At 51.7% G+C, this 27483-nt stretch overlaps 1 protein-coding gene across 3 annotated transcripts; it reads left to right on the forward strand.

Annotated features, from left to right (window-relative positions):
• The first annotated feature begins 5081 nt into the window (after positions 1 to 5081).
• Positions 5082 to 20206, forward strand: SMKR1 (small lysine rich protein 1). Of its 3 annotated transcripts, none has more exons than XM_055147098.1 (2): positions 5082 to 5391; positions 19603 to 20206. In XM_055147098.1, the coding sequence occupies exons 1-2, from the start codon at positions 5260 to 5262 to the stop codon at positions 19789 to 19791; spliced, it is 321 nt and encodes a 106-aa protein (XP_055003073.1). In that variant the 5' UTR covers positions 5082 to 5259; the 3' UTR covers positions 19792 to 20206. The 3 variants fall into 3 exon arrangements, with proteins under 3 accessions (XP_055003073.1, XP_055003066.1, XP_055003078.1); XM_055147091.1 differs by lacking the exon at positions 5082 to 5391 and adding an exon at positions 12162 to 12456; XM_055147103.1 differs by lacking the exon at positions 5082 to 5391 and adding an exon at positions 12538 to 12665.
• Positions 20207 to 27483: the final 7277 nt, after the last annotated feature.

Here is a 27483-nt window from a genome sequence, read left to right on the forward strand (position 1 = left end):
ACTCAACACTAAGTTTGATAGTGATAGCAGTTGAATAAGGGGAAGGTGTAATATCAAAATAGGGTAGAACAACACTCTATATATACAAAGAATTGTAATAATATACCAGTACTTTTGGATATGTTGATATAGGTAAGTCCTTATTGTTAAATTTTAAAACAAGAGGGGCCTGGAGTGATAGCATAGCGGGTAGGGCGTTTGCCTTGCACACGGCCGACCAGGGTTCAAATCCCAGCATCCCATATGGTCCCCTGAGCACCGCCGGGGGTGATTCCTGAGTGCAGAGCCAGGAGTAACCCCTGTGCATCGCCAGGTGTGACCCAAAAACAAACAAACAAAAAAAATAAATTTTAAAACAAGAGTTTTTCTTTCCTGTGATGCAAGGAATCAGTTATTTTACCTCCTACTAGTAAATTTTCAGTAGTAGTCTCTGATGCTCTATCAGAATTCCTGGTCTGGGACCGAAGAGTTAGCTCAAGTGTCTGAATGCATGCAGAAGGCCCCAGCTCAATTCTCAGCACCACACAGTTCCCCAAGGACGGCCAAGTACCAAGCCAGGAGTAGGCCCTCAGTACTACCGGGTGTCAAAAGTAGGGACTGAGTGCAAGTGACAGAGTCATCATGATTCTTCAGAAGCTCTTCGGGTTCTCCTTTTTCATTCAGTCTGCTGCCTCAGCCCATTTGAGGAAGAACATTGGTGCGACTACAGTGGCATTTTAATAAGGAAATTGATCCTGTCCAGAAAATTCTCATGGACTAGATTCACTGTATCACTGTATCACTGTCAGCCCATTGCTCATCGATTTGCTCAAGTGGGCACCAGTAACGTCTCCATTGTGAGATTTGTTGTTACTGTTTTTGGCATATTGAATACACCATGGATAGCTCGCCAGGCTCTGCCGTGCGGGCAGGATACTCTCAGTAGCTTGTCGGGCTCTCCGAGAGGGACGGAGAAATCGAACCCGGGTCGGCTGGGTGCAAGGCAAACGCCCTACCAGGAAAAAAACAATTTAAAAAACAAAACTCTCGCTTTTATCTCCCCAACCCCACCCCCAGATTCTCAGAGCGAATCTGACATTGGTGGCACAAATCCTCCCTCCCTTCTGCCAGCCTCAGTCTCACAGGTGTAAGAAACTAGAGTCGAAGGAGAAGTAAGCAAGGCTGATGAAAGCAGGAGTCACACGTCTGAGTTCAAGCCTCTCAACCCCGTGGTGATACTTGCTCACAGCACACCAGCCTACCACATCTCGGGCTGACACTGACAAGCAGGCAGTGTTGGTCTGAGTTTCCAGGTGCCAGATGCGCTATGCTGGGCACCAGGCTGCTTGCAGATGCCTGCTGGCCGGAGGCGGCAGGGGAGTTCTGGAGAGACCAGCTGTGCTGCATGTAGCCGGCTCTCTCCCAGTGAACCTGTCTGTTCTCCCTGTACTCAGGCCAGCCCAAAGGAAGTACAAGGAAACAATGTTCCACGTGGCTCTGCACAGGCTCAGAGGAGGCAGGATCAGGTGTACCAGCAGTTGCAGGGGTTCTAGAGTGCTGACAAATGTGTTGGTCCTCTAGGACTGGTTTTCTTCCTGTGAAACCCTTGGGCCCTGCCAGCATTCGGGTCATTCTCCTCCAGGGGCTCTTGGGAGGATGATCTCACAGAAGCTTCGGGGATTCTGGTCTCCTTTCACTGTCTGAAAGCGACAGCTGCTCCAAAGGAACCGGGAAGCGCTGGAAGGACACAGCTTTCCTCCCCCTTCGTTCTTTGGCTGGTGATGACGTTAAACGCCTTTCTCACCCTGTTGCTGCCAGCTCATACCCAGGTTAACCACAGCAGAGATGGCGAGATGATGTAATTAGAAAATGTGCTTATAATCTTTGGGGTAATTACATAAATGCATAGATTGTGGGTGTTGTCAACTCCAGAAAATGTCTCTGACCCTCACCTGTAAATCTCAGCCCCATGTTCCCCAAACAGCAGATATTTGGCTGAGGGAGACATGTGGGCCAGCCACCTTGTTCCCTCCTGAATGGAGGCTCCAGAGAGGTCAGGTTGTTGGCCTAGGTCACACAGCAGGCCGCAGACAGCAGCCCTCAGCCGGAAGCAACCAAAGCTATGCTTGTTCCTGCAGCACTGGCACCATCAGGCAAGCCAGGGTCACGGTGTGTCAGGGCTTGCAAGGGGTCCTAGCCTGCAGGACCGATGTGTGGCCCTCTCAGAATCAGTTTTCCTCCTGGGAAACTTTGCACCCTGCCAGCACTCAAATCATTTTACTTCAACACCGGCTGTGCTTAAGGCTTAGTTCTGGCTCTGCATTCAGGGACCATGCCTAATGGGGCTTAAAAAAAATTTTTTTTTTTTTTTTAAAGAAAGCTGAGTCTTGATAGTATGATAACCCAAAGTCAATCTAAGGTGGCGTATACAATAAGCTGGCCAGGGGCTAGGGCAATAGCACAGCGGGTAGGGCGTTTGCCTTGCAACCCGGCCAACCCGGGTTCGATTCCCAGCATCCCATATGGTCTCCTGAGCACCGCCAGGAGTAATTTCTGAGTGCAGAGCCAGGAGCAACCCCTGTGCATAGCCGGGTGTGACCCAAAAAGAAAAAAAATTTACAATAAGCTGGCTAGACATTGGCTGTCTTCTGGTTTGTAAAATTATTTAACTTGTTTTTGGTTTCATTCTCTCGATAGTGATAATAGAGAATACAAAACTATGAGACAGCTGTCTGGAGGTCCTGTTGATACTGGCACAGAATATCAGCAAAAGCTGAATAGGGAGCTCTTCATGCTTAAGCAAATGTGTGACAAAGCAACCTACGTTCCCTAACTTCACATCTGAAGTCGTCAGTAAACCACAGTCTTGAAAATGATGTGAAATTACCTGGTAGTTTGTCCTTGGTTAGTTTTACAACTTATGATAAGAAGTAGCAGAGTAAATACATCTCATCACTGTCAGATGTTTTTTGAATTCTGATCCGAATAACTTGGTGATGTTGGGGGAAGGAAGGAAGGAAGGAAGGAAGGAAGGAAGGAAGGAAGGAAGGAAGGAAGGAAGGAAGGAAGGAAGGAAGGAAGGAAGGAAGGAAGGAAGGAAGGAAGGAAGGAAGGAAGGAAGGAAGGAAGGAAGGAAAGGGAAGGAGGGAGGGAGGGAGGGAGAGTAGTGTAACACAAACGTCTAAAACCTCAGGGCAATCAATTTGAGTCAAAAGAATCATGGTACATTTGTAACCTTCCAAAAGGTAGTATTAGCTGTTTGTTGCACTGTGGCTTTCCTAGGACTGCTTCATAACTTGCCAGAAACTGACTAAAACAAGAGAAGTGTATTTTCTCAGTTTTGAAGTCTAGAAGTCTGAAATCTAGGGGTCCACAAGATTGCCGTCCCTCCAATCCTGGCCTCTTCCCACCCTGTCAGCTTGAGGCATTCCTTGGTTTGTGGCACATAATTCTAATTTCTTATTCCATAGTCACATTGCTTTCTTCTCGTAAAGCTCCCCATACCTCTCTCTTATAAACAATAAGCTGACTGAATCTAAATCTCATCAGGATGATCCACAGTAAACTCCTGTCAGGATCCTTCCTTTATAATATTTTCTGCCATATAAGGTAATAATCACAGAGTCTGATGATGAGAACATGGACATCATCTTCTGGGTGACCACCATTCCGCCCACTAATACTCATTAACCCCCTAAATATAATATTGATTCACTTGCTCTTCCTCTCTATCATCAAGAGTCACATGACAAGGGCCCAGAGAGGGAGTTATTTTTGTTTGGAGAATGCTTGCAGCAATTGATGTAAACAAAGGAGATTCAAAGGAAAAAAACCCAAGTCATGCTTTGGTAAAAGACATTAAAGAATATTGTAAAATTGAACAATATACTTATTTACTGGTATATTTTCTTTTTTTTTTCTTTTTTGGGTCACATCTGGCAATGCACAGGGGTTATTCCTGGCTTTGCTCTCAGGAATTACTCCTGGCAGTGCGCAGGGGACCATATGGGATGCTGGGAATAGAACCCGGGTCAGCTGCGTGCAAGGCAAACGCCCTACTCACTGTGCTATCGCTCCAGCCCCTACTGGAATATTTTCAACATATAAAAAATTTAGGAATTACTCAGCTTTGCTGAGTCTCTCCCCTGTCAAACAGGGCACGTGCATGTTACTAATACCCCCTTTTCCTTTTTTTCTTATCACTCTTACTGATGCTTGCTAACGTGTGGAGTCTCCGAAGCACTCAGAAAGGTTTAGGACGATATGTTCTGTGCTCCTACAGTTTGACACGCCAGCCAGGTGGCCCATCAAAAAAATTGACAGCTGCCCATTCACTGAGATGGCTAAAGATCACAATATCTGGAACTTACGATTGGGCCAGTGAGATGGGAGAAATGTTTCCTTTTTGAATTGTCCCTGCCACTAACCTGGTAAAAATACATCTTTCTTATACTTTGGGAACATGGTTTAATTATCAGGATTTGGCCGGGATGTCATGATCCATACTGCTTTGGGATTAATGCTGATCTCATAGAACCATTGAAAATAGCCTGATGCACCTTCTCCAGAAGGAATCCCAGCGACCATGAGCTTCTACAGGCATGGCTCCGGTATGTGGATACTAGGACTATTCTTCCGAAGCGTGTGGCAGCCTGCGACCTTTCCTGATATGCAAAGTGAGCAATGGAAAATAAATGATCTAGCGTCTGCCCCTGGAAGGCAGTCTTAGAGTAATTGTAATTTACCAAACCAATCTGAAGCATATCTGTCTTCTTTTGGGGGTGGGATGAGGCATACCCAGTGGTATTCAGGGAACACACCCAGTGGTGCTCAAGAGACCCTAAGCGGTGCCAGGGTTCGGTGTGGCTGCAACCACATGCCAGGCAAGTGTCCCCTCAAACTTTTTTACCAGCTGTTCTGGCTTCTCAGAGCCTCATACATATATACTTAGCAGCCCCAATCCTCTAAGTATAACGAGTCTGCTTGGGCAGCCTCTGGTGAAGTGTTCGGGGCTCTTTGCTCCTTAATTAGCCAGAATTTGCATTTCAAAAACATTGAAGAAACCAGTGGCATGTCATATTTTTTTAAGTTATCTTTATTGTTTATACAAGAAAAGAACCCAAAATCTAAGGCAGAGCAAGAATACAAGAGTCTCTCTACTTCTGCCCAGCACCTGGGGGACAGTGGCTTCCTGACTAAATGAGACAGTGCCATCTGTCCCCTTGCCTCTAAACGGAAACATAACTCTGAACATTCTGTAACTTTTTGTTCACATGCTTAATGGAGCTGGCAGGACCAAGATCCTCCATGTGGACGCCTTGGAAAAGATATCTTCGCCAAGAGACACAGATGTTTCACCCAGAAAGGCTCTACGGCATAATAGCTCAGGCTGAGGGTACTGGACCCAACTGGGTAAGTTATGCCAGCTGGCCTCTGCCTCTTATTAGCTCTGTGATAGGCAACAATTTATTTCATTTCTGTGCTTCAGACTCCCCATCTGTCGTATGGGAATGATACTACCTACCTGCCAGAGATATAAGGATTAAATGAGTCCACATCTTTGGGATGCACAGGCTAACACTTGCTCAATGCAAGTGGTCAGTAATTGCTGATTTAGGACCTGAGTGATAGTCCTCTGGGTAAGGCACTTAACTTCCATGTGGCAGACCTGGGTTCAGTCCTTAGCATCCCAAATTGTCCCCCAAGCACTGCCAGGAGTGATCCCTGAGTATCGAGTCCTGAGCACTTCTGGGTGTGGCTCAAAAATAAAACACAAAAACTGATTATTCATTCTCCCCTCATTTCCCTCCCTGGTAGAGGTTCTCACAAGAACAGAGAGGCCAGGGATGTGGCTCAATGGTAGAACGTGCCTTGAATGTATGAGATTCTGGATTTGATTCTCCAGAACCCAAAAATGAACACCCAAAATAATAAAAATAAGGCGGGGCTGGAGTGATAGCACAGTGGGTAGGGTATTTGCCTTGCACACGGCCGACCCAGGTTCAATTCCCAGCATCCCATATGGTCCCCTGAGCACCACCAGGGGTAATTCCTGAATGCAGAGCCAGGAGTGACCCCTGAGCATCGCTGGGTGTGACCCAAAAAGCAAAATAATAATAATAATAATAATAATAATAATAATAATAATAATAATAATAATAAAGATAAGGGGCCAGAGACATAGCTTAGAGGACTGAGTGCAGGGCTGAAGAGCTAGCACAAGTAGTAAGGTGTTTGCCTTGCATATGGCTATGCCAACTGTAATCCTGGTTGAACTACCCAGGCAGTCACATGTAGCCCAACTCTACGCCCCACTCCTCCCCACCCCAAACACAAGGACTGAGGGCTGGCTTCACATGTGAAAGCCTCAAGTTTGACCCCTGGCACTGCATGGTCCCCCAAGCACCAGCAGTTGTGATCCTCAACCACTAATCCAGGAGTAGCTCCCAGTGCTGATAGGTGAGACCCAAAACCAATAAAACAAAATTAAATAAAGAAAAGAACAAATTGCATTTTAATCCTCTAGCTCAAAGTTTAGCAAATGACATAGCCCATGGACCAAAACTGGCCCATCATCAATTCTTTTTTTTGGGGGGGAGGGTCACACCCAAAGGGGTTATTCCTTTGGCTCTGCACTCAGGAATTACCCCTGGCAGTGCTCAGGGGACCATATGGGATGCTGGGAATCAAACCCGGGTCAACCGTGTACAAGGCAAACGCCCTACCCGCTGTGCTATTGCTCCAGCCCCCCCTCCATCAGCAATTCTTGTGCTGGTGCATGGGACCAGGGTTGCAGAGGATGGAGCCCAGAGCCTCACACGTGTGAGGCAGGTGCCACTGAGCCACATCCCCGGCCCCACTGACAGTCTGAGCTCAGTTAAGTTTCTGCATTTCTTGTTTGGAAGGGGGCTCCCACGCAGCACTCGGGAGATGACATCCCAGCAACACTAAGCCCACCAGGCCAGACGGCTCAATGTTCAGGTTGGCGACGTGGTGCTGCTCAGGTCCAGCAGTGCTGGGGACTGCCAGCACCTCCCAGCGGTGTTTGAGAGCCAATGGTGCTGTGCGTAGAAGGCATTCACCCCTGACCGCTGGGCTCTCTCTCCAGCCCCTGTATTCTTCAGTGACAGGGAAAATCCACAGGAGCAGCCCCGGCGTGTGGTTCAAGGGGCAGAACTCCTGTCTTGCAGGCACGAGGCTACGAGTCCAATCCCGAGCCCCAGCACTGCCCCACATGCCAAGTGAGGTCTAGGGGCACTGCCATGTGATCTCAAGCACACAACAACAAATGTGTGTGTATGTGTGTGTGTGTGTGAGAGAGAGAGAGAGAGAGAGAGAGAGAGAGAGAGAGAGAGGAAGAGAGAGAGAGGAAGAGAGAGAGAGGAAGAGAGAGAGAGAGATCTCTAGTACATCACCACTGTGTGTGAGGACTGTCGCTAAAGTGCATGACCTCAGGCAAGAAAGCACCGCCAAGTATGTGTCACACCTGCCTTCCACATCATCTTGATGATGACAAAGGGAAAGGGAGAAAATCCCCCGGAGAAAAATACCCGAAGAATTCTGCAAAGTTCCTATTTCGGTTTCCATAGCCGTTTTGTTAGAACACAGCCATGCTTATTTGGCTGCTCGGTACAAAAATGCTATTGTTGGGCCAGAGAGATAATACAGTGGGTAGAGCACTTGCCTTACTTGCAGGGGGCTGACCTGGGTTTGATCCCTGGCACCCTGTATAGTCTCCCGAGCCTTGTTAGGAGTAATACCTGAGTGCAGAGCCAGGAATAAGCCCTGAGCATGACTGGCTATGCACCCTTCCCCGCAAAAAAACCCAAAAGAGTGCTATCGTTCTATATCATCCGAGTAGTAGGAAAAGAGGACAGAGGCCTGCAAAGCCTAAAATATATTTGCCATTTTCTCTCCCTTGTTCTCTATCATTTCCCTTTCCGAGTCTTTCCCAGTCATTCCTAGAGCACCAAGTTTTACTGCAGGGACCCTTGTGATCGACCAGAGGAAATTACTTGCAAAGAACATTGTTTCTCCCATAATGTCCTCTTCAATAGCAGGAGTCGTATTGGGTGGGGTGAACACAGGGCCATCCTGCTGAACTGCGTGACACAAAGGAAAAACAGAGGCAAGAAGGCAGGCAGGCTCCGACCACCAGAGTAGAAAGGAGAAAATAGGCATTTTTATGTGTAACTTCTAAGAAAGATAGTAATAGAATATTCTGAGTTTGCATATTTTAAGAATGCTTGCTTCCATTCTGGTAACGCTATGTATTTTTTTTTCAAAGAACATCACAGTTAGTGTTGCTATTTATAAAGAAGACATAAAGATATGTAGTTCTAAGTGTAAAATTAGTGCTATTCTGATAAGTTTGAATAGTTACATACATTTGACATCATCTTCCAGTTTACTTAGGAAGACATATTCAGTTCCTGCAGAAAAACATGCCTTATTTGGGGGTGAGGGGGCAGCACACTTGCTGGTACTCGGGGTTTACCTCTGGATCTATCCTAACAGGAATCAGGGAACCATATGGGGTGCCAGGGATTGAACTCAGGTCAGCTGCATGTAAGGCAGATACCCTACCTGTTGTACTATCTCTCCAACCCCAAAACTTACTTATCTTATTGTAGCACTGTAGCACTGTCCTTGTCCGTCGATTTGCTTGAACGGGCACCAGTAACATCTCCATTGTGAGACTTGTTACTGTTTTTGGCGTATCAAATATGCCACGGGTAGCTTGCCAGGCTCTGCCATGCAAGCGAGATACTCTCAGTAGCTTGCTGGGCTCTCCAAGAGGGATGGAGGAATCAAACCCAGGTTGGCTGCATGCAAGGCAAACGCCCTACCCGCTGTGCTATCAGTCCAGCCTACCTATCTTGTTATATTTGGTGGGGGGATGGGCCATACCTGTGTTCAGGGCTTACTCCTGGCTCTGTGCAGGGGTCACTCCTGGTGGTGCTCAGAGGACCAAATGTGATGCTGGGGATTGAACTTGGATCAGCCGCATGCAAGGCAAGTGCCTACCCCCTATACATCTCTCCAATCCTTAGTTTATAAATCTTAAGTGATCTTGTTTGTTTTGTAGGGAGGAGGCACACCCAGCAGTATTCAGGGTCTTGGGGAGCCAGCGGGGGTCTTCTGCGTGCAAAGTCTGCGCCCAGCGTGCAGAGCTATTTCTCCTTGGCTCCAAGGTGATTCAGGGAAATAGGAAACACAGCTGGCAGTGCTCAGGGCTTACTCCTGGCTCTGTGCTGAGGGATCACTCCATACCTCGGTTTCAACCCGTCAGCTGCTTGGAGGGCAAGCACTTTAGCTGCAGTACTATTGTTCCAGTCTCCCGAGATTTTTTTTTTTTTTTTTGCTTTTTGGGTCACACCTGGCGATACACAGGGGTTATTCCTGGCTCTGCACTCAGGAATTACTCCTGGCCATGCTCAGGGGACCATATGGGATGCTGGGAATCGAACCCGGGTCGGCCGCGTGCAAGGCAAACACCCTACCCACTGTGCTATTGCTCCAGCCCCCAGTCTCCCGTGATTCTTATGTTGGACCAATGGTCCGGCTCATAGGCCCCATCCCGTGCCCCCGGTGCCACCTACCCCCATGCATAGGTCTCCTTTTGAGAGCAGGATTGTCACTCAGCAACTTGGGCAATGCAAGGCTCTTAAATGCTTGGAAAAAGCGTCGGCCTCAGCCAGAAGGAGTCAAAGAAAGTAAAAGTCAACTGGGAGTGGAAGCTGGCCCAGCCTAGGTACTGGGAGAAAGAGAGAGGAGAAAAAGTGTGCAGCAGAGAGTCGGAAAGTTTGCCTCTTCACAGATTCAGGCACATTAAAAGCTACCAGACAAGAAGTATCTGGGGCCAGGTTTGCTCAGTTAGTAAAGGGTGAAGGGCTAGGGAGAACCTAGGCAAACCTGATACATTAAAAAAAATAAAAATGTAATCACAAAAGTGTGTAAGTCTTGGGGCTGGAGCGATAGCATAGCGGGTAAGGCATTTGCCTTGCACGAGGCCGACCTGAGTTCAATTCCCAGCATCCCATATGGTCCCTTGAGCAATGTCAGGGGTAATTCCTGAGTGCACAGCAGGGAGTAACCCCTGTACATTGCTAGATGTGACCCAAAAAAAGCAAAAAAAAAAAAAAAAGTGTGTAAGTCTGTAATCGTATCTCATGGTGTTTCATTGAAAAATTAAAAAATAAGTGATCGGAGCTAAAAAAAAATAATTATCCTTTTGGGTCCGAGAGACTGTACAATGAGTAAGGTGCTTGCCTTGCACCGCTAGGTGCAATCCCTGAGTGCAGAGCCAGGAGCAAGCCCTGAGCAACGAGAGGTGTGACCCCAAAACCAAACAAAAAGTGTAAAAGAGGCCTGTGTCAGCCCCCCTTCCTCTGCAGCACAGCCTTTCCGGGATCCTCCCCTCCCCCACCTCCACAGTGCCTGCTTCCCCCACCTCCACAGTGCCTGCAGGCTCGGGGCCTGCTCTGTCCTGTCCTGTCCCTAATCTTTGGATCCCTGACCTCTCCTTAGCCAAATGTTTTTGATGTCACCCTCTCAGAGGCGGTGGGCTGCATGCTGCAAGTGTGAGGCCCTGGGTTCTAGGCCTAAATTAAAACTTTAAAAAATTAGAGGCCAGCGTGATAGCACTGCCGGTAGGGCACTTGCCTAACAGGTCACTGGCCTGGGTTCAATCTTTGACATCCCATATGGAGCCCATACAAAGCCCAGCAGGAGTGATCCCTGAGCAGCCTGGAGTAAGCCCTGAGCATTGCAGGGTGTGGTTCCAGAACAAAAACAAAACAAAAGGAGCTGGATTGCACAGTGGGTAGGGCATTTGCCCTGCACACAGCCAACCCAGGTTCGATTCCCAGCGTCCCATATTGCACCGCCCGGGGTAATTCCTGAGTGCAGAGCCAGGAGTGACCCCTGTGCATCGCTGGGTGTGACCCAAAAAGCTAAATAAATAATATAAATTAAAAAGTCATCTCCTTAGAACGACCTTCCCCGTTCCAGTGAGCACCAGGAGCCACGTCTATGTGGTGGGGCTGGTGCAGGCGTTCCCAGCAGTGGTGCTCAGAGTTCATTGCCTCCAAGCATTTTTTGGTATCTTGCAGCAGTTCACATCTCCCTCATCCCATGATAATGTGAACTTTGTTTCACTCCGGATTGAATTCCCAGAACCGAGTGTCAGGCACAGGTAAGAGTTACAAGTGTTGTAGGGGCAGGAGCCATAGTACAGCAGGTAGGGCGTTTGCCTTGCACACGGCCTACCACGGTTCGATTCCTGGCACCCCAAGCAGCGCCAGGGATAATTCCTGAGTGCAGAGCCAGGAGTAGCCCCTGAGCACCGCTGGGTGTGAGCCAAAAAGCCACACACACACACAAAATTGTTTTATGGGGCTGGAGCGATAGCACAGCAGGTAGGGCGTTTGCCTTGCATGTGGCCAACCCGGGTTTAATTCCCAGCATCCATATGGCCCCTGATCACTGCCAGGAGTAATTCCTGAGTGCATGAGACCCAGGAGTAACCCCTGTGCATCGCCGGGTGTGACCTCAAAAGCAAAAAAAAAAAAATTGTTTTAAACTATACGTGTAGTTCAGGGCTTGGATATGTGTGAGCCCTGCGTCAGATCCCCAGCACCGGCAAGGTCCCAGCTCCAGCCAGGTGTGGCCCCGTGAAAGAAGTGGGGAGGAGGGGAGAGAGGGGAGAGAGGGAGAGAGGGCGGGGAGAGAGAGAGGGAGAGGAGGAGGGACAGAGTGAGAGAGAGAGAGAGAGAGAGAGAGAGAGAGAGAGAGAGAGAGAGAGAGAGAGAGAGAGAGAGAGAGAGAGAGAGAGAGAGGAGGTGGAGAGGGAGGGGGGAAGAGAGGGAGGGAGAGAGGGAGAGAGAGAAAGGGGGTGGAGAGGGCGAGGGAGGGGGAGAAATGCGCTGTGATTCCCCATCCGGGCAGGAGGATGCTCCGGCGAGCTGGAAGGCAGGAAGCCGTGCCACAGTGCTCCCTCGCTTTCTTGTCTGATCCCAGCACGGTGGGAAGGAGGATTTCTTTTTTTCCAGGTCCTTAATGAACATTTCCCAAGGTCCCTCTGTCCTCCGCCTTATCATTTTTCACGGGGCACTGCTTTTAAACCCAGCCCCGGAGCGGGAGCGGGAGCGGTCGGGGCAGGTACGCGCCCGGCGCCCGGGGCGGGGGCGGCCCCTCCAAGGTCAGCCCCGCCCCGCCCCGGCCCGCCCCGGCCCGCCCCGACCTCTCGGGCACCGGACGCCGGCGCAGCGGGCAGCGAGCGGCGAGCCCGGGTTCCGGTCGCCTGGGACCCAAGCTCTCCGGGCGCGAGGGGCGATGGCCCAGCCGGGACGGCGCGGCGGGCCGCCGACGGCAAAAGAAGCGCCGGGGCAGGCGGGGGCGGGCGGCGGGGCGCGTGCGGGGCCCACCCGGCTGGGCCCAACGGCCGGCCGGCCGCGCCCCGTATCCCGGCAACAGGTACACAGCGCGGGCCCCGCCCCCGTTTGTGCGCGCGGCCGGAGGGGGGTGGGCGGGGGCGGTGCTGCCCGGAGCCCGGGAGGGACATTCCGCTGCGCTCCTCCGCGCTCCGCGCCACTGGGTGATGGGTTGCGCCGGGCGCTGGCTCTCTCTCTCTGCTGGGAACCCACGCCGCGCTGCCCCGCTCCGCTGAGAAGGGGATCACCATGGTAATACACATATACATACATACATACATACATACATACATACATGTCGATAAACGACTGCGTTCCTTGTGGGCGCCCAGGTCCCCGCGCAGGGCTGCCGCGCCGTCCGCGCGCTCCTGTTTTAATCTGCCCCTGGGAGTGGTGGCCGGGCGTCTGTGTCCACGCGTGGGGGTAAATGTGAGGGGCCAGTGGGGCCTCGCGGGGTGCAGCCCTCTCCCCCGCAGAGTACTTGGTTGAGGTTAGTTCTTCGGTCCTGCGTTGCTGCTGCTACAGACCTCCGAAGTTGTCTGTGTGGGAAGTTCAAGAGAGGCTGGAAGGTGGGGTGCAACCCCGGGGGTGCCAGCCTCTGCCGTCGGTCTCCCTGGGTCCTGGGCGGGTGATCGTCCGCGGCTTGAAGAAGGGCGGGTTCCCTGGCGCCCCGATGGGGCCCGACTCAAGAGTGACTATTGCCCCCCCACCTCCCCCGACCCCCCAGCTCACCCCAGCAGACTCCGGAGGGGACCAGCTGTTTAGCTGGGAATTCTTGTTTTGGAAGGCAGGCGGCTATCCCGCCCCGGCGGTTCTTTATTAGCTCAGGGTTGGGCAGGAGAGATAGTCCAGCGGGGTGGGCACTTGCCTTGCACTTGGCCGACCCGTGACCGACACCCCAGATACCCCATCTGGTCCCCCGAGCCCCAGCAGGAGAGATCCCGGAGCTCAGAGGCAGGAGTAAGCTCAGAGAACCAACAGGTATTCCCCCCTCCCCGCCCCCCCCCCACACACATACACACAAAGCCCCAGGTTAAGCCAGAACCTCTCCAAAACAAAACTACTTGCATGCCTACACATCCCTGTTTCTCCATCAGCTTCCTCACGGAGTTGAGTTCAAGGTCCTGTTCTTCTCCAATACAGGTTCTCTGAACACTTTCCAAAGACAACTGTGGCTGCCCCCCCCCCCCCCCCAGCCTCTGGCATTCCCCTCATTCATCTCCTTTGTCCTTTGGAGAAAGGACAAAGTGTCCTGCCACTTGGCTGACCCCAGAAAGGCTGTGACCTAGAAGCCCTCACCCTGAGCCCCAGGCACATTCAGGCTCCGAGGCACAAACCACAGCCCCTAGGGAAAGGGGCCTGAGCACCCCCATAGCGCTGCTGCACACCTCATCCAGTCTCCTTCAGAAAAGGTCAGGCGCTCGCTGGCACCTGCCCCGTCTCCAACATGATTTACTCCCAGATCTGCCCAGCTCACAAGCGCCTGCAGGCTGTGGAGCTCTTGCATTTAAAAATAATTATCAGGGCCCAAAGCATAGTGCAGTGGGTAGAGCGTGTGCCCTGCTCTTGCAGTCGACCCAGGTTCTATCACCGATACCCCATATGGTCCGCCTGAGCCTGCAGGAGTGATCCCCGAGCACAGAGCCAGGCGTAACCCCTGAGCACCTCTGGTTGTGGCCCCAAACAACACAACAGTCATAAAAGTACCCTCTGTGCTGCTGACTTGGGTGCTTTGCCTCCTTCGCCCTGGGAACCTTTATTCCTCACCCCCATTAGATTCTTTTGGTAATATGTATTCCTCTCTCTTCACTGGAAAAGTGCTGAAGAAATATTTAACAAGTGAGTGGCAGGAGCTGGGAGCCGGCTCCAAGGTCTAGGGCCCAGGCGTTGCGTATCAGTGGCTGAGGGTTGAGTCCAAGCACTCCATGGTCTACCAAGAACCACCAGGAGTGGCCCCAAGCCCCCCTCAGAAGTTAATAAAGTCATTTTAGACATGGGTGCAGCATAGAACCCTTGCCTTATCTGAGGTCCTGAGTTTTATCCTGGCACTGCCAACCTGAAATAAAGCCGTGTAAGCTGGTGGCTTGCCAGTGCCTTGAATCGAAGTGAAACTCCTCAGTCTCTAAGGCTGCAGTCCGCTTCCCTTCCAGCCTCCGCTCTCCCCGGCTCTGGCACCTGCACCCTTGCTCCCCAGATGCTTTTGGTTTTGTTTGGGAGCTAAACCTGGCAGTGCTCAGGGGTTTCTCCTGGCTCTGCAGTCAGGAATCACTTCTGGCAGTTCTACAGGGACCATATGGAATGCCCTTGATTGAATCCAGGTGGGTTGTGTATAAGGCAAACATCCTGCCCTTGGTACTATCTCTCCAGCCCTCCCTCCCGTTCTTGATTCCAGGTGGCTCTTAGCCGGGCCCTGCCCCCGCCCCATGCCATCATAATACCTTACGCCTCTGGGGGCTCTTCCAACAGCACAGCTGAATGAATGTGCTCACTCTTGGCCTTGGGAGGGCAGGCACAGGTCTCCACCCTAGTACAGAGCCTCGTGCAGGGCAGGTATTGGCGGGAGGGCTTGTTTTTATTTGTTTTTCTTTGGGGGGGTCACACCCGGGGTTAACATATGGAAGGCAAATGCCCTACCCATTGTATTATCTCTCTGGCCCCTGGTCAATCTTTCTAACTTGAGCCATTGTAATAAGTATGTGATATGGTGTGTCACTGTAGTTCTAATTTCATTTCCTACTGTGCACACAGCCAAACCTGTTTCCATCCCTGGCACCACATTGGATTTCCTGAGCACTGCAGATGTGAGCACTGTTGGGTGTGACTCCTAACACTCCTTTTTTGTTGTTTTGGTTTTTTGTTTGTTTGGGGGCCACACTCGACAATGCTCAGGGGTCATTCGTGGCTCTGCACTCAGAGTTCAGTCCTGGTGAGCACTAGGACCTTATGGGATGCTGGAGTTCAAACCCAGACCGGTCGTGTACAAGGCAAGTGCCCTACCCGCTGTGCTATCACTCTGCCCACTATATCTCCTATTTTATTTATTTATTTATTTATTTATTTTGCTTTTTGGGTCACACCTGGCGATGCACAGGGGTCACTCCTGGCTCTGCACTCAGGAATTACCCCTGGCGGTACTCAGGGGACCATATGGGATGCTGGGAATCGAACTCGGGTCGGCCGCATGCAAGGCAAGCGCCCTACCCGCTGTGCTATCACTCCAGCCCCATCCTGTTTTAAAGAGTTGCATTTCTCTAACAACTTTCCCTAAACTTTTAGTATATCTTGTGTGTTTATTTGCCATTTGTATATATTCTTTAGGGACTATGTCAATTAAAATTATTCAATCCTTTGTTGGGGGTGGGGTCACTCCCAGTGGTGCTCAGGGCTTACTCTTTGCTCTGCACTCAAGGATCACCCAGGTGGGGCTCGGGACCATATGGGGTGCCGGGTATCAAGCCCAGGTCAGCCATATTGAAGGCAAATTTCCTCCCTGATGTACTAGCCCTCCGACCCCAGCACACTTCATTTTAATAGTGAACTCATCAGTTTGTTCTATTATGAGTTGTGCTTTTGGTGTCGTGCAAGAAATCTTTTTTCTTTCTTTTTTTTTTTTTTTTTTTTTTTTTTTACGGTTTTGGGCCACAGTTTAGTGGTCTTAGAGGGCTACTTCCGGGACCATGTTATACAATTGCTCCTGGTTGTATTCAGAGGGCCATACTGGGACAGGACGCAAACCCAGGACATCACACATGCAAGTCACATGCTCTTCTACTGAGCTGTGGTCCTAGCCTCCTAGCCAAGAAATCTTTGTCTCATCTGAGGTCTTAAAAGTTCTTAAATGGGGGCCAAAGCGATAGCACAGCAGGTAGGGCGTTTGCCTTACACGCGGCCGACCCGGGTTCGATCCCCGGCATCCCATATGGTCCCCCAAGCACCTCCAAGAGTAATTCCTGAGTGTAAAGCCAGGAGTAACCCCTGAGCATTGCTGGGTTGTGACCTAAAAAGAAAAAAAAAAAAGTTCTTAAATGTTCTCTGCTATATCTTCTAGAAATTTTATAGTTTGGGGTTTTGTACTTATGCTCATTTTGAGATAATATTTATAAATAAGATAATTATTAATTGAGTTCCCCTCCCCCCACAAGTGGTATCTGTTCTTCCACTCCACTTATTTAAAACTTTCCTTGCTCCATTAAATTGCTGAGGTCCTTTGTTGAAAATCAGCTGTTCATATATGTGGGTCTATTCTAGGGCTATTCTGTTCCATTTATCTCTTTATCTTGATGCCAGTACCACACAATCTGGACACTGTCGCTTTATAATCATTCTTGAAACAGGGTCGGCAGCATCAGTTCCTCCACTTTGTTATATTTTTCAAAGTCCTTTGCATTTCCATATGAATTTCAGAATCCTCTACCAAAAAAGATGAGGACTTGGAATAAAAATGTCAAACTTATAGCTTGTCTTTTGAATTTCCATGTCAGTGTTAGAATCAGTTTGCCAGTTCCTACAGAAAGTTAAAAACTTTCAATAAAATGTCAAAGTTTTATGTGAATTGTAGTTCTCTGGAAATCCAAACACATTTGGGGGCCAGCGAGAACTCAGCGTTCACCCTCCGAGCAGGAGGCCCAGTGTGGTTCCTTGAGTGCCTCATCTCAAAATATAAAATCTTGTTCTAGTTATTCTAGGTAACTTTGCTGTGAAAAAGTTCAAAATCATAAAGGCCAAACCCAAAATCTTTGCTTTTGTGTTGGTATATAGTTCACCAAAACATACCCTGAAGGGATGTTGTATGGGCACATAATGCAATTATGTGGAGGAAGTTTACGTGCAATTACTTTATTTATTTATTTGTTTATTTTTGCTTTTTGGGTCACACCCAGCAATGCACAGGGGTTACTCCTGGCTCATGCACTCAGGAATTACTCCTGGCCGTGCTCAGGGGACCCTATGGGATGCTGGGAATCGAACCCGGGTCGGCCGCATGCAAGGCAAACGCCCTACCCGCTGTGCTATCGCTGCAGCCCTGCAATTGCTTTCATTTTTTATTCCCTGTGAGGAAGCAGGAGGCCATTGTGTGGCCTGGTTCTTCTCATTACCATTCCTGAGTTTCGTATCTAGGAATGGACTCCACTTCCCTGAATAAAGCGTTTATTTTGGGGTGTCTCTGGTTGTCAAACGGGGGATGTTTTTAAAATGGAATGCTATGATTTATTTTAAACAGATATTTGACCCTCGCAGGCATCCATGATAACTGACGCATTGTTTCCCTTTGCCTGGAAGCCATGAGTTCTAAATGAATACATTTTGGTCTTTTCTGGGTGGGTAAGTAGGTCAGAGAGCAGGGAGTTGTCAGTTTAGCTTTGTGCAGCTTAAACAAAGTTTCAGAGGGAGCTTATTCCCAGGTGAGGAGAGTGCTCTTCTTATTTGAGGGGTACTCCTGGCGGGGGTGTGGGGGGGCCACTGTGAGAGCACTGAGCCCTTTGGCTTGGCTTCGCTTTCCTTTTATTTTTTGGGTTTGGGGCCACCCAAGCAGTGCTCTTGGAGGTGTTGGGAATTGCAGGACATGAATGCAGAGTCCCCTGTTCAGTCCTGGCCCCGTGACCCACCTCCTGTCCAGCACTGAGTAGGGCTGCGTTTGTACCCACACCCCAGGACCATAAAAAAATTATTTTTTTTTACGGCAGTTTTCTTCAATACATTTTTGTTTCTGTAATCTTTAGAGATTACAGTGCCGGTAGAAATCATTTATCAAGTGCTTCATGGCCAGGGAATGGTATTTTGCATGCAGGAGCCCTAGGTTCAATCCCTGGCCCCACAGAGTTCCCCAAGTGACCCCCGAGCACTGAGCCGGGAGTAGCCCAAGGCACCACTTAGGTGTAGCCAAAAGATGCAAGCACTTTATGTCAGACCCTGTGCTAAATGCTTTCGTGTCTGTTCTCAGCCCTCATGACCTCTTAACCAGGTAGATAACATGACTGTTTAACAAATGCCAAAATGTGCAAAATGTGTATAATTGTGTACTCAGGCCCTGGTCTTCCTTTAATTTGCGAATACTCCCAAATCTGCACAAAAACAGAATAGTAAAATGGGTTCCCGTATATCCATTCCTCAGATTCAGAAGTTATCAAGCTTTTGTCACATAGGCTTCATCCTCCTTTGGCGGTGACAAGGAGGAAGCTGCAGTGTGGCTCGGGGTGGCAGGACGCTGTATTATTTCAGTGCAAAATTCAGGAGGACTGATTTTATTCCTGTAAACGTTAGTGTGCATTTCTAGAACGTTTGGTAATTTTCTTGACCTCAACATCATTGTCAGACCCCAATCAGATAATTCTTTGTTATTACCCAATTTCCCCTATGCCCCCGCCTCCTCCAGAGTGTGTGCTCACATCTGAGTGTGAGCACCCTAGCAAGGCCCCCACACTGTCGCTTTCCATGGTGTCTCCTTCAGTCTGAGAAGTCATGAGAGTATGTCCATGTAAGTTGCACCTGACTGCCCACTCCGTGCAAGTTTCTGTGGTGGTTTTGATTTTTTTTTTCCTCCTTGCAGGAATTTTTCCCCCCCTTAAATTGATTTTTAAAAATTTATTTATTGGGGGCTAGAGCGATAGCACAGCGGGTAGGGCGTTTGCCTTGCACGCGGCTGACCCGGGTTCAAATCCCAGCATCCCATATGGTCCCCTGAGCACCGCCAGGAATAATTCCTGAGTGCAGAGCCAGGAGTAACCCCTGTGCATCGCCGGGTGTGACTCAAAAAGCCAAAAAAATAAATAAAAAATAAAGGTATGTGGTGGGTACATGCATTGTGTTTTTTTAAAAATATATTTATTTATTTATTTATTTATTTAGGTCTTGAGGCCACACCTGGTGATGCTAAGGGGTTACTCCTGGCAGTGCTCAGGGGACCATAGGGAATGCCTGGGATGAACCGGGGTGGACAGCATGCAAGGCAAACGCCCTCACCTGCTGTACTATTGCACCAGCTCCCCTCCCATAAATTGAGTAGGAAATGTTGCAGCATGCTAAGCTGCACACCAACCGTTGCCATGTATGTTCCGGCATACGTAGATGTGATGAGTATGTTGCAAGAGAACTTTAGATCAAGGCTCTGAAAACTAATTTTTTTGCCCCCCCTTTCCCTCTCCCTTCTGTCCCCCCCCCCCCACCCCATCCGTGTTCTTGTCTCTGCAAGCCCGGGAAAGGGAAGCGAGGCAAACGCAAGGGTCGCGCCAAGAAGCAGAAGAAGCCCGAAGTGGACATCCTGAGCCCCGCGGCCATGCTGAACCTGCACTACATCGCCCACAATGCCGCGCACTGCCTGTTCCTGCGGGGCTTCCGCTGGCCCGGGGCCCCCAAGAGCAAGAAAGGGAAAAAGGCCTAAGGCCGCAGCATCCCGAGCTCAGCCGGGTATCTCCCCGACCCAGAGCTGAACTCGGGGTGGGCGGTGGGGGGGTGGGAGACGCACAACGGGAGGCACGATATGACGGTTGCGAGCCAAGGACTCTTGACCCGGGACCACCGAGCAGCTGGCTGCGCGGGACCCGGCCAGCTGGCAGGGACGGCGCACGCTGGGCCTCTGCAGCCGGACGCGCGCGTGGCCAGCCGCCTGGGTATTCGGACACCACGGGCAGGGCCAGTGGGTGATGGAGCTGATGGGGCCTGTCGGGGTGACCCCGATTCCAGGGCAGAGGCGGCCCAGGGGCAGTCGAAGTTTGCAGGAGTGTCTTCTGAGGGCCTCCCACCTCCTGCACCTTTCTTTCAGGAAAAGGAAATAAATGTTTTTTGTTTTCAGGCAATTCTTTCTCGGCAGCCTGACTCGTGTTTGGTGCCAGAGGAGAAGTAGCCGCTGGAGTGGGTGTGGATCCGATTGCTGACCGCTGGTGGGGTGCGGGAGAAGGGGCAGGAGGCTCTCTCTCTCTCTCTCTCTCTCTCTCTCTCTCTCTCTCTCTCTCTCTCTCTCTCTCACTTTTCTATTTTTTTTTCTGCACCCACCGTCTACAGCCTTTCTCTTTTATTTTTTCTGATGGGGAGTGGGTTAAGGGTTTGCCAGGTTTGACCCGAGGGTCTTACACGAGCCCCACTCTTGCTCTCAGCAGGAATTCCTTTATTGGAGCGGAGGCCCTTGAGTTACCTACCATCAGTGATGCACTGCTAGCTGGCCTGTGGTTCAGTGCAGGAACCTGAAGATGTAAAACTGTTCAGGCCCTGCAGGACTGGGGGTACAGGCCCACACCTGGCAGTGCTCTGGGGACCTCCAGGGTTGCACCTGGTGATGCTCAGGGGACCAAGTGGTGCCCGGAATCAAACACAGGCTGGGTGCATGCTAGGTGTGTGTCTTTGCCTCAAATGCTGAACTATTGCCCAACCCCTTGCTTTTTTTTTTTCTTTTCCTTTGTGGGGGACCATTCTTGGCAGTGCTCAGGACTTACTCCAAGCTCTGTGCTAAGGGATCACTCCAGGAGGGGTTCAGGCAACCATATGTGGCTCCTGGGATCAAACCTAGGTCCTCCACATGCGAAACATGAGTTCTACCTGCTGTGCTATAGCCCTGCTCCTGCAGGCTGTAGGGGCCACTTCTGGCTCTGCGATCCCAGGGGATCATTAGTAGTACAGGACATGGAACGAGGAAGTGCTTTATCCCCTAAACTATCTCTCCAGCCCAGGGGCTTTTCTTTCAAGGAGGCTGACCAGAGTTAGGGAATTAGTGCTAGAAGTTTGCTGCAGTTGCAAGATCAGCCTCCACTGTGTGGGGACACTCAGATAAAGAGACAATAGGGGCTGGAGAGATAGTACAGTGGGTAGGGCGCCCGCCTTGCACTCGACAGACCTGGGTTCAGCCCCCTGCATTCCGTATAGTCCCCTGAGCACTGTCAGGAGTGATTCCTAAGGTCAGAGAGAGGAATAAGTATTACTGAATGAGCATTAATTCCTGAGCATTGGGGTTGGAGCAGTAGCACAGCGGGGAGGGTGTTTGCCTTGCACGCGGTCGACCTAGGTTTGAATCCCAGCATCCCATATGGTCCCCCGAGCACTGCCAGGAATAATTCCTGAGTGCAGAGCCAGGAGTAACCCCTGAGTATTGCCGATGTGACCCAAAAAGCAAAATAAACAAAAAACACAAAAAGCTAAGCATTACCAGTGTGGCCCAAATAACAAGGGAAAAAAAGGAGGAGAAAAGATAAAAGGAGCAATAACATAGGGATTGAGATGCGTTCCTTGCATGTAGCGACTCAGGTTTTGTACCATGTAGGGTGCATCCAAACCTACCCAGGGTAAGTCCTGAGCACTGCTGGGTATGGCCCCAAACATGTGAAACAGCTGCAGCTCTGTCGACTAGATCCCAAAGAACTAAAAGCTCCAGGTATGATGTGTGTGTGGACAAGTATGTTTCCATGTGAGCACTGACTCCGAGTCCAGTATTCTCCATTCTTTCCTCTTCCTGGCTGCCCTGCTCTGCCCCTGCGCAGGTCTCCACAGTTCTGAGCCTGAAGCTGGTCCTTCAGGGCATGCCGAGGAGTGACCTGGGTCCCCGAGTCACCACAGGTGCTGCTGCAGTTGCCTTGTCACGATTTCAAAGGTTCATGAGGTTTGTTTGCTAAAGGGAACTGCATTCGACGACTCAGGATTGCATCGCTATCATAGAAAAAGAAGTTACAGGGTCTGGGGAGTTAGTGCAAAGGTCTAGAGTGCATGCTTTGGCCCAGGGAGGTCAAGGTTGACCCCCAACACCACGCTGTCCCCTTGGTTGCCTCCAAGAGTGACCCTGAGGGAGTCGCTGTTGAACAGTGCTGGGTGTGGCTCCCAAGGTCAGACTTCAGGCATTGGGTTCCAAGACTCAGTGGATGGCTGAGACTAGAGTACCGAACCCTACTATAGATGCTCCTATACACACGTAGGAACAAGTTCTCTTTATAGTGGGCACAGGGGCTAGAGAGTACAGCGGGTAGGGCGCTTGCTTGCATAAACCTAACCCAGGTTCAATCCCCGGCATTCCATATTTCATATTCCATATTCCAATCCCCGGCCTCCCCCCAAGTACTGCCAGGAGTAATTCCTGATTAGAGCCAGGACTAACCCCTGAGTACTGCCAGGTACAGCCCCAGACAAAAATAAATTGGCACAACAATTGGCAATAAGGGAGACTGGAGCAATAGCACAGTGGGTAGGGCATTTGCCTTGCATGCGGCTGACCTGAGTTCGATTCCCAGCATCCCATATGGTCCCCCAGGCACCGCCAGGAGTGATTCCTGAGTGCATGAGCCAGGAGTAATCCCTGTGCATTGCTGGGTGTGACCCAAAAAGCAAAATAAATAAATAAATAAATAATTGGCAATAAGGAAAAATTATGACTATTGTGATAAAAGTGAAAACAAGAAAAGTATATTCGGGGCCCAGCAGAGGCCTCACATGTGAAGTCCTGGGTTTTAGCCCCGGGCATCAAAACTCCCTCTTTCCCCTCCAAGCACCGCCAGGCATGGCCCTGATACTATCGATGAGGAATGTAGATTCAGCTCCAGCCCTGAGCAGGATCCTCCTCCTCCTGCCGCAGTTTTAAGTCATTTCCTGAATTTTACTCCTCACTCTGCCCAGAACACAACTTGCTGACCAGCTGCTGGCCTCCCGCGGAAGTGCTGAGGGACCCAGGGCCTTACGCGTGCAGGGTAAGAGCTCTACCTCTGAGGGAGATGCTCAGCCCTCCTTAGCTGTCAGTGTTTGGTTTCTGGGGCTACTCCTGGCTCTGTACTTGGGGGTCACGCCCAGTGGTGCCGGAGGACCATTTAGTGCCAGGGTCTGCAGAGTTTGTGCTCTGCCCACTGAGCTCTTTGGCCCTGCAGGCACCCCTTCCTGCCTTCTTTCCCTCCCTGTTCCTCTTTTTTATTGACTTTGGGGTCACACCCAGCGGTGCTCAGCCCAGTACTCAGAACTTAAACACTGACTCTGCGCTCAGGGATCACCCCCGGAGGGTTTGGGGGGGATCATATGGGGTGCCAGAGTTCAAACCCAGGACAGCCATATGCAAGGCAAGCGCCCTACCCATTCTGCTATCATATCACTCCAGCCCACCCTTTTCCCTTTGCTTGGGGATTTGGGGTCACACCAACAGTGCTCTGGACTCAGCTCCTTGCTCGGTGCTCAAGGACCACTCCTGGCAGGGCGGGGGAGCCATATGCGGTGCTGGGGACCGAACCCAGGCCAGCTGTTTGCAAGGCGAGCACCCTACCCGCTGTGCTATCTCTGGCCCCAGCAATACACATTTTAAGCTACTCCAAGAATGATCAGAGCAACGGACCTTAGAGAACACAGGCAGGCTGGGGGCTGCCTCCAAGGGCTGGCGCACACGCCCGGCCGGCTCAGGGCTGGGGTTCTCAGCACCCCTTGGCCTCCAGCATGGCTGCCGGAGCGTCCCCTGAGAAGAAAAACAAAACAAAAAACCTGTTCTCAGAATAAAATTCCGGCCTGAAAGTGGAACCGCGGTGGTGCTTTCTCTCTGCCCGGCCTGGAGGTGGAGGTGGGCGGCCCGAGCGCGGGACACAAAGGCTCAAGCCCACCAAGGCAGCGCAGGTTCTCATGGTAACTCATGGTCTGTCGCCACCGAAATACCTCGGAGGCCTGGGCAGTGCAGAGACGTTACTGTGACAACTGCAACTGCGCGTGTACATTTTTAAAGGGCCTGTGGGAGGCTTTGATTTCACTTCACTTTCCTCCAGAAAACGGGAAGGATGAGTCAGGCATTGCGGGGGAAAAAAAGGGGTGCCCCAAGGCCTGGGCTCACACCCTGTGACTGGCCGAGAGATGGGAGGCGGCGAGGTGCTGGCCACAGATGTGCACCCCCCTCCTCCTCGTGTGGAGTGGAACACCCTCATCAGAAGTCACACGGGGGCCGCTGTGTGGGGAGAAGGCACGGTGAAGGGGTCTGAGCGGGGGGACTCGCGCTTCGAGACCTCTGTGGAATTTATAAATAAAAGATGAGCCTGGCGGGCAGGGGAGCTCAATGGCCAAAAAAGAAGGGGGAAAAAATAAGGTGCCTGCCACAAGAGAGCAGAAGGCCCAGAGTTGGATCCCCAGACACACACACACACACACACACACACACACACACACACACACGCGCGCGCATAACATTGGCTCTGCTGTTAGGGACGCTCAAGGGCGCCAACTCAGAGCCAGGTGGGAGCCCTACTCCCAAATTTACATACCCTTGGGTACCCCAGTCCCCCCCTCCCCCGCCCCCTGGCCCCTCCACATGATCTCATACCAACAGCCAACAGAGGCAGGGGGTAGGGACAGGTCAGGAGAAAATCAGCTTGCTAATGCGCTCTCAAGTACAGAATAGCCCTTTTTGCCCCTTGGTCTTTAGTTTGGGTTTGTTTTGTGTGTGTGTATGGGGGGGAGGTGGTCTCCAGTGCTCAGTGCTCACTCCTGGTGGAGCGCTTGGGGAATCACGCCTGGCGGGACCTGAGGGACCATAACGGGTGCTGGGGGTTGAACTCTGATCAGCTGTGTTCAGAGCACGAGTGCCACCATTGCACGGTCTCTTCAGCCCCTCCCTCCCTCCCTCCCTCCCTCCCTCCCTTGGGGTAGCTAGAAACCTGAAATATTGTGCAATTTCCATTTTCTTCTATATATAAACATGGATTTTTCATTCTGGGCCTCACCCCCGGAAATAGTGCGTCTGTGGTAAGAGAGCCCCGGCTGCTCTGTGAGCTGAGACGGGCCAGCCTTCAGTGGGCCACACCTGGCCGTGCTCAGCACTCTGTGGGGTCCAGGGGGCCGAGCCCAGGTCAGTTGTATGCAAGGCCAGCACCCTGCCCACTGCTCTATCAGGCCCCGGGGCTGGTGTCGGCGTCCCCGCCCCCACCTTCCAGGTTGAGTGATGATGAGCGACACCAGGCCAGCAGCCTTCCCAGGGAATGGGGTTGGTGCACCTGCCTGCGGACATGGTGATTGGACACAGCGCAGTGGCCTCTGGTACCACATACATCTTCTGAATAGTCACATCTCTTTTTTTAATTTTTTAAAGATAATTTTTAATGAATCACCATGAGATATAGTTACAGACTTACAAACTTTCGTGATTACGTTTCAGTCATACAATGATTTAAGTACCCATCCCTCCACCAGTGCCCATTCTCCACCACCCATGGCCCCAGTATCCCTCCTGTCACCCCCCACCCCATCCCCCCACCCCCCCCTTCCATGGCAGGCACCTTCCCTCTTACTCTCTCTCTCCTTTTGGGTGTTATGGTTTGCCATACAGGTACTAAGTGGCCATCAGGCTTGGTCCATAGTCTACTTTCAGCACGCATCTCCCATCCCGAGCAGGCCCTCCAAACACCATTTACTTAGTGGTCCCTTCTCTATCCCAGTTGCCTTTTCCCCAGCATGTGAGGCCGGATTCCAAGCCATGGAGCAATCCTGGCCCTTATTTCTGTTATCCTTGGGTCAGTCACTTCTCTTGGTCTTGCCGTTTTCCTATGATGTCGTGAGTACATACATCCTGTGATGTAGCATGATGTATGATGGCCTTTTTGTGGCTCATCCCACAATGGGCAAAAAAAAAAAAGCCATACTTCCCTTCCTTTTGTTAGTGCTGCTGCTGCTCCTGGTGCGTGTGTGTGTGTGTGTGTGTGTGTGTGTGTGTGTGCGCGCGCGCACATGCCGGGCACACAGCTGGATGTGCCCAGCAATGGTGCAGTGTGTGCAGGGCCAGGGGGTCCCAGACAGCAGAGCTGCCAGCCTTGTGCGTGGTGCGTGGGGGCGGCACTGGGGATGGAGCCCATGGCCTCGTGCTTGCAAGGCAGTTGCTTGAGCTCCGGAGCCCTCCCGAGGACACCCAGCCCGGGACACTAAAGCATTTGAGCCAACTCTGGGGTAGGCTGGGGGTGGGACAGTGCAGGTCACAGCACGCTCAAGTGGAGAAGTTCCTGTTTACAGAGATTTATTTAACTGCCCAGTGACTCTCTGAGAGGAAGCTGCTTCCCCAAGGTCTCACGGCAGAGGCTGTTGGGGGGGGGCTCCAGGCGTGAGACCCCCTCCTCCTGGGAAGTGCTGGGTGTGCTCTGGGAGCAGGTGACGGTGTCTGCCACCAGGTGCACTGAGTTGTTGATGAAAACAGGAACTTTTGTGTTGTTTTTGTGCCACACTCAGTGCTCAAGGCTCACCCCCCCCCCCCGGCCCTCTTCTCAATAGGGGTCACACTGGGTGCCGTGGCGGGGATCGAACCTAGGTCGGCCACGTGAAAGGCAAGTGACCTGCTCATGGTGCTATGGCTTCAGCCCCAGAAAGCAGAGCACTGACTCTCACTTTAGCCATCGGGACTTTGGGGCCAGCTCTCAGCCACAAGGTGACCCGGGGTCTGGGCAGGCTCCATCTGCAGGAGGCACCCCGGGAATGGGGCTGGAGAGAATGGGGCCGCTCCCCGACTCCTCCGCGGGGCTGGGAGTGGATGCCCCAGCAGCTGGCCCTGCGCTGGGTGGCAGGAGTGGAGGGAGAGGGACCCGCAGACTTTACAGGGGGTGGCCCTGGATGGGGGGAGGGGGCGAAGGGGGCTCTCCTGGAGTCTCTGGTTTTAGCCATCCCCGGCACACTGGGCTTCAAGGACTTCGCGGCCTTCCCGACTGTCCCCCCATTCCTCCAGGCTGGAGTCCCCCGCATGCTGTGGTTTCTGACGCCCCCAGGGCCACCTGCACCCTTCACGTGACCCTGACACCCACAGGGTAGGGGACACCCCGGTCCCCCCCCGCCCCCCTGGTCTGGCTGAGTCAGCTCCGGGATGCCGAGAAGCAATGATGGGGCCCCATGAGTGTCGACCACCGGCTGGCCAGAGCGAGGCGGAGACAGCGCATCATCCGCGTCTGGGGCGAACCCAGGACGGGGCCAGGCGCCAGAGGAAGCGGCTGGCCCGGCCTTGGTGCCAGTGGCAGGCGAGCAGGGACGCCCCCGCTCCCAGCCCCGCGGAGTCGGGGAGCGGCCCCCAGAGAGGGTCGCCTGTCTCTCCCCTTTCTGCAGGGGTCTGCGCCCTGCCCCCCACCAGCACCCCAGCTACGCCCCGCCCAGGCCCCAGCCTGTGGGA

This window comes from Sorex araneus, chromosome 1 (genome assembly GCF_027595985.1).
Source record: "Sorex araneus isolate mSorAra2 chromosome 1, mSorAra2.pri, whole genome shotgun sequence".
In the NCBI taxonomy this organism is placed as follows: Eukaryota; Metazoa; Chordata; class Mammalia; order Eulipotyphla; family Soricidae; genus Sorex; species Sorex araneus.

Excerpts from the sequence above, each read along its gene's own strand:
- SMKR1 (XM_055147091.1), top strand. The coding sequence starts at position 12,316 with ATGGCCCAGCCGGGACGGCGCGGCGGGCCGCCGACGGCAAAAGAAGCG. Across the intron at positions 12,457-19,602 it reads GCCCCGTATCCCGGCAACAG|CCCGGGAAAGGGAAGCGAGG; the intron begins GTACACAGCGCG and ends TGTCTCTGCAAG.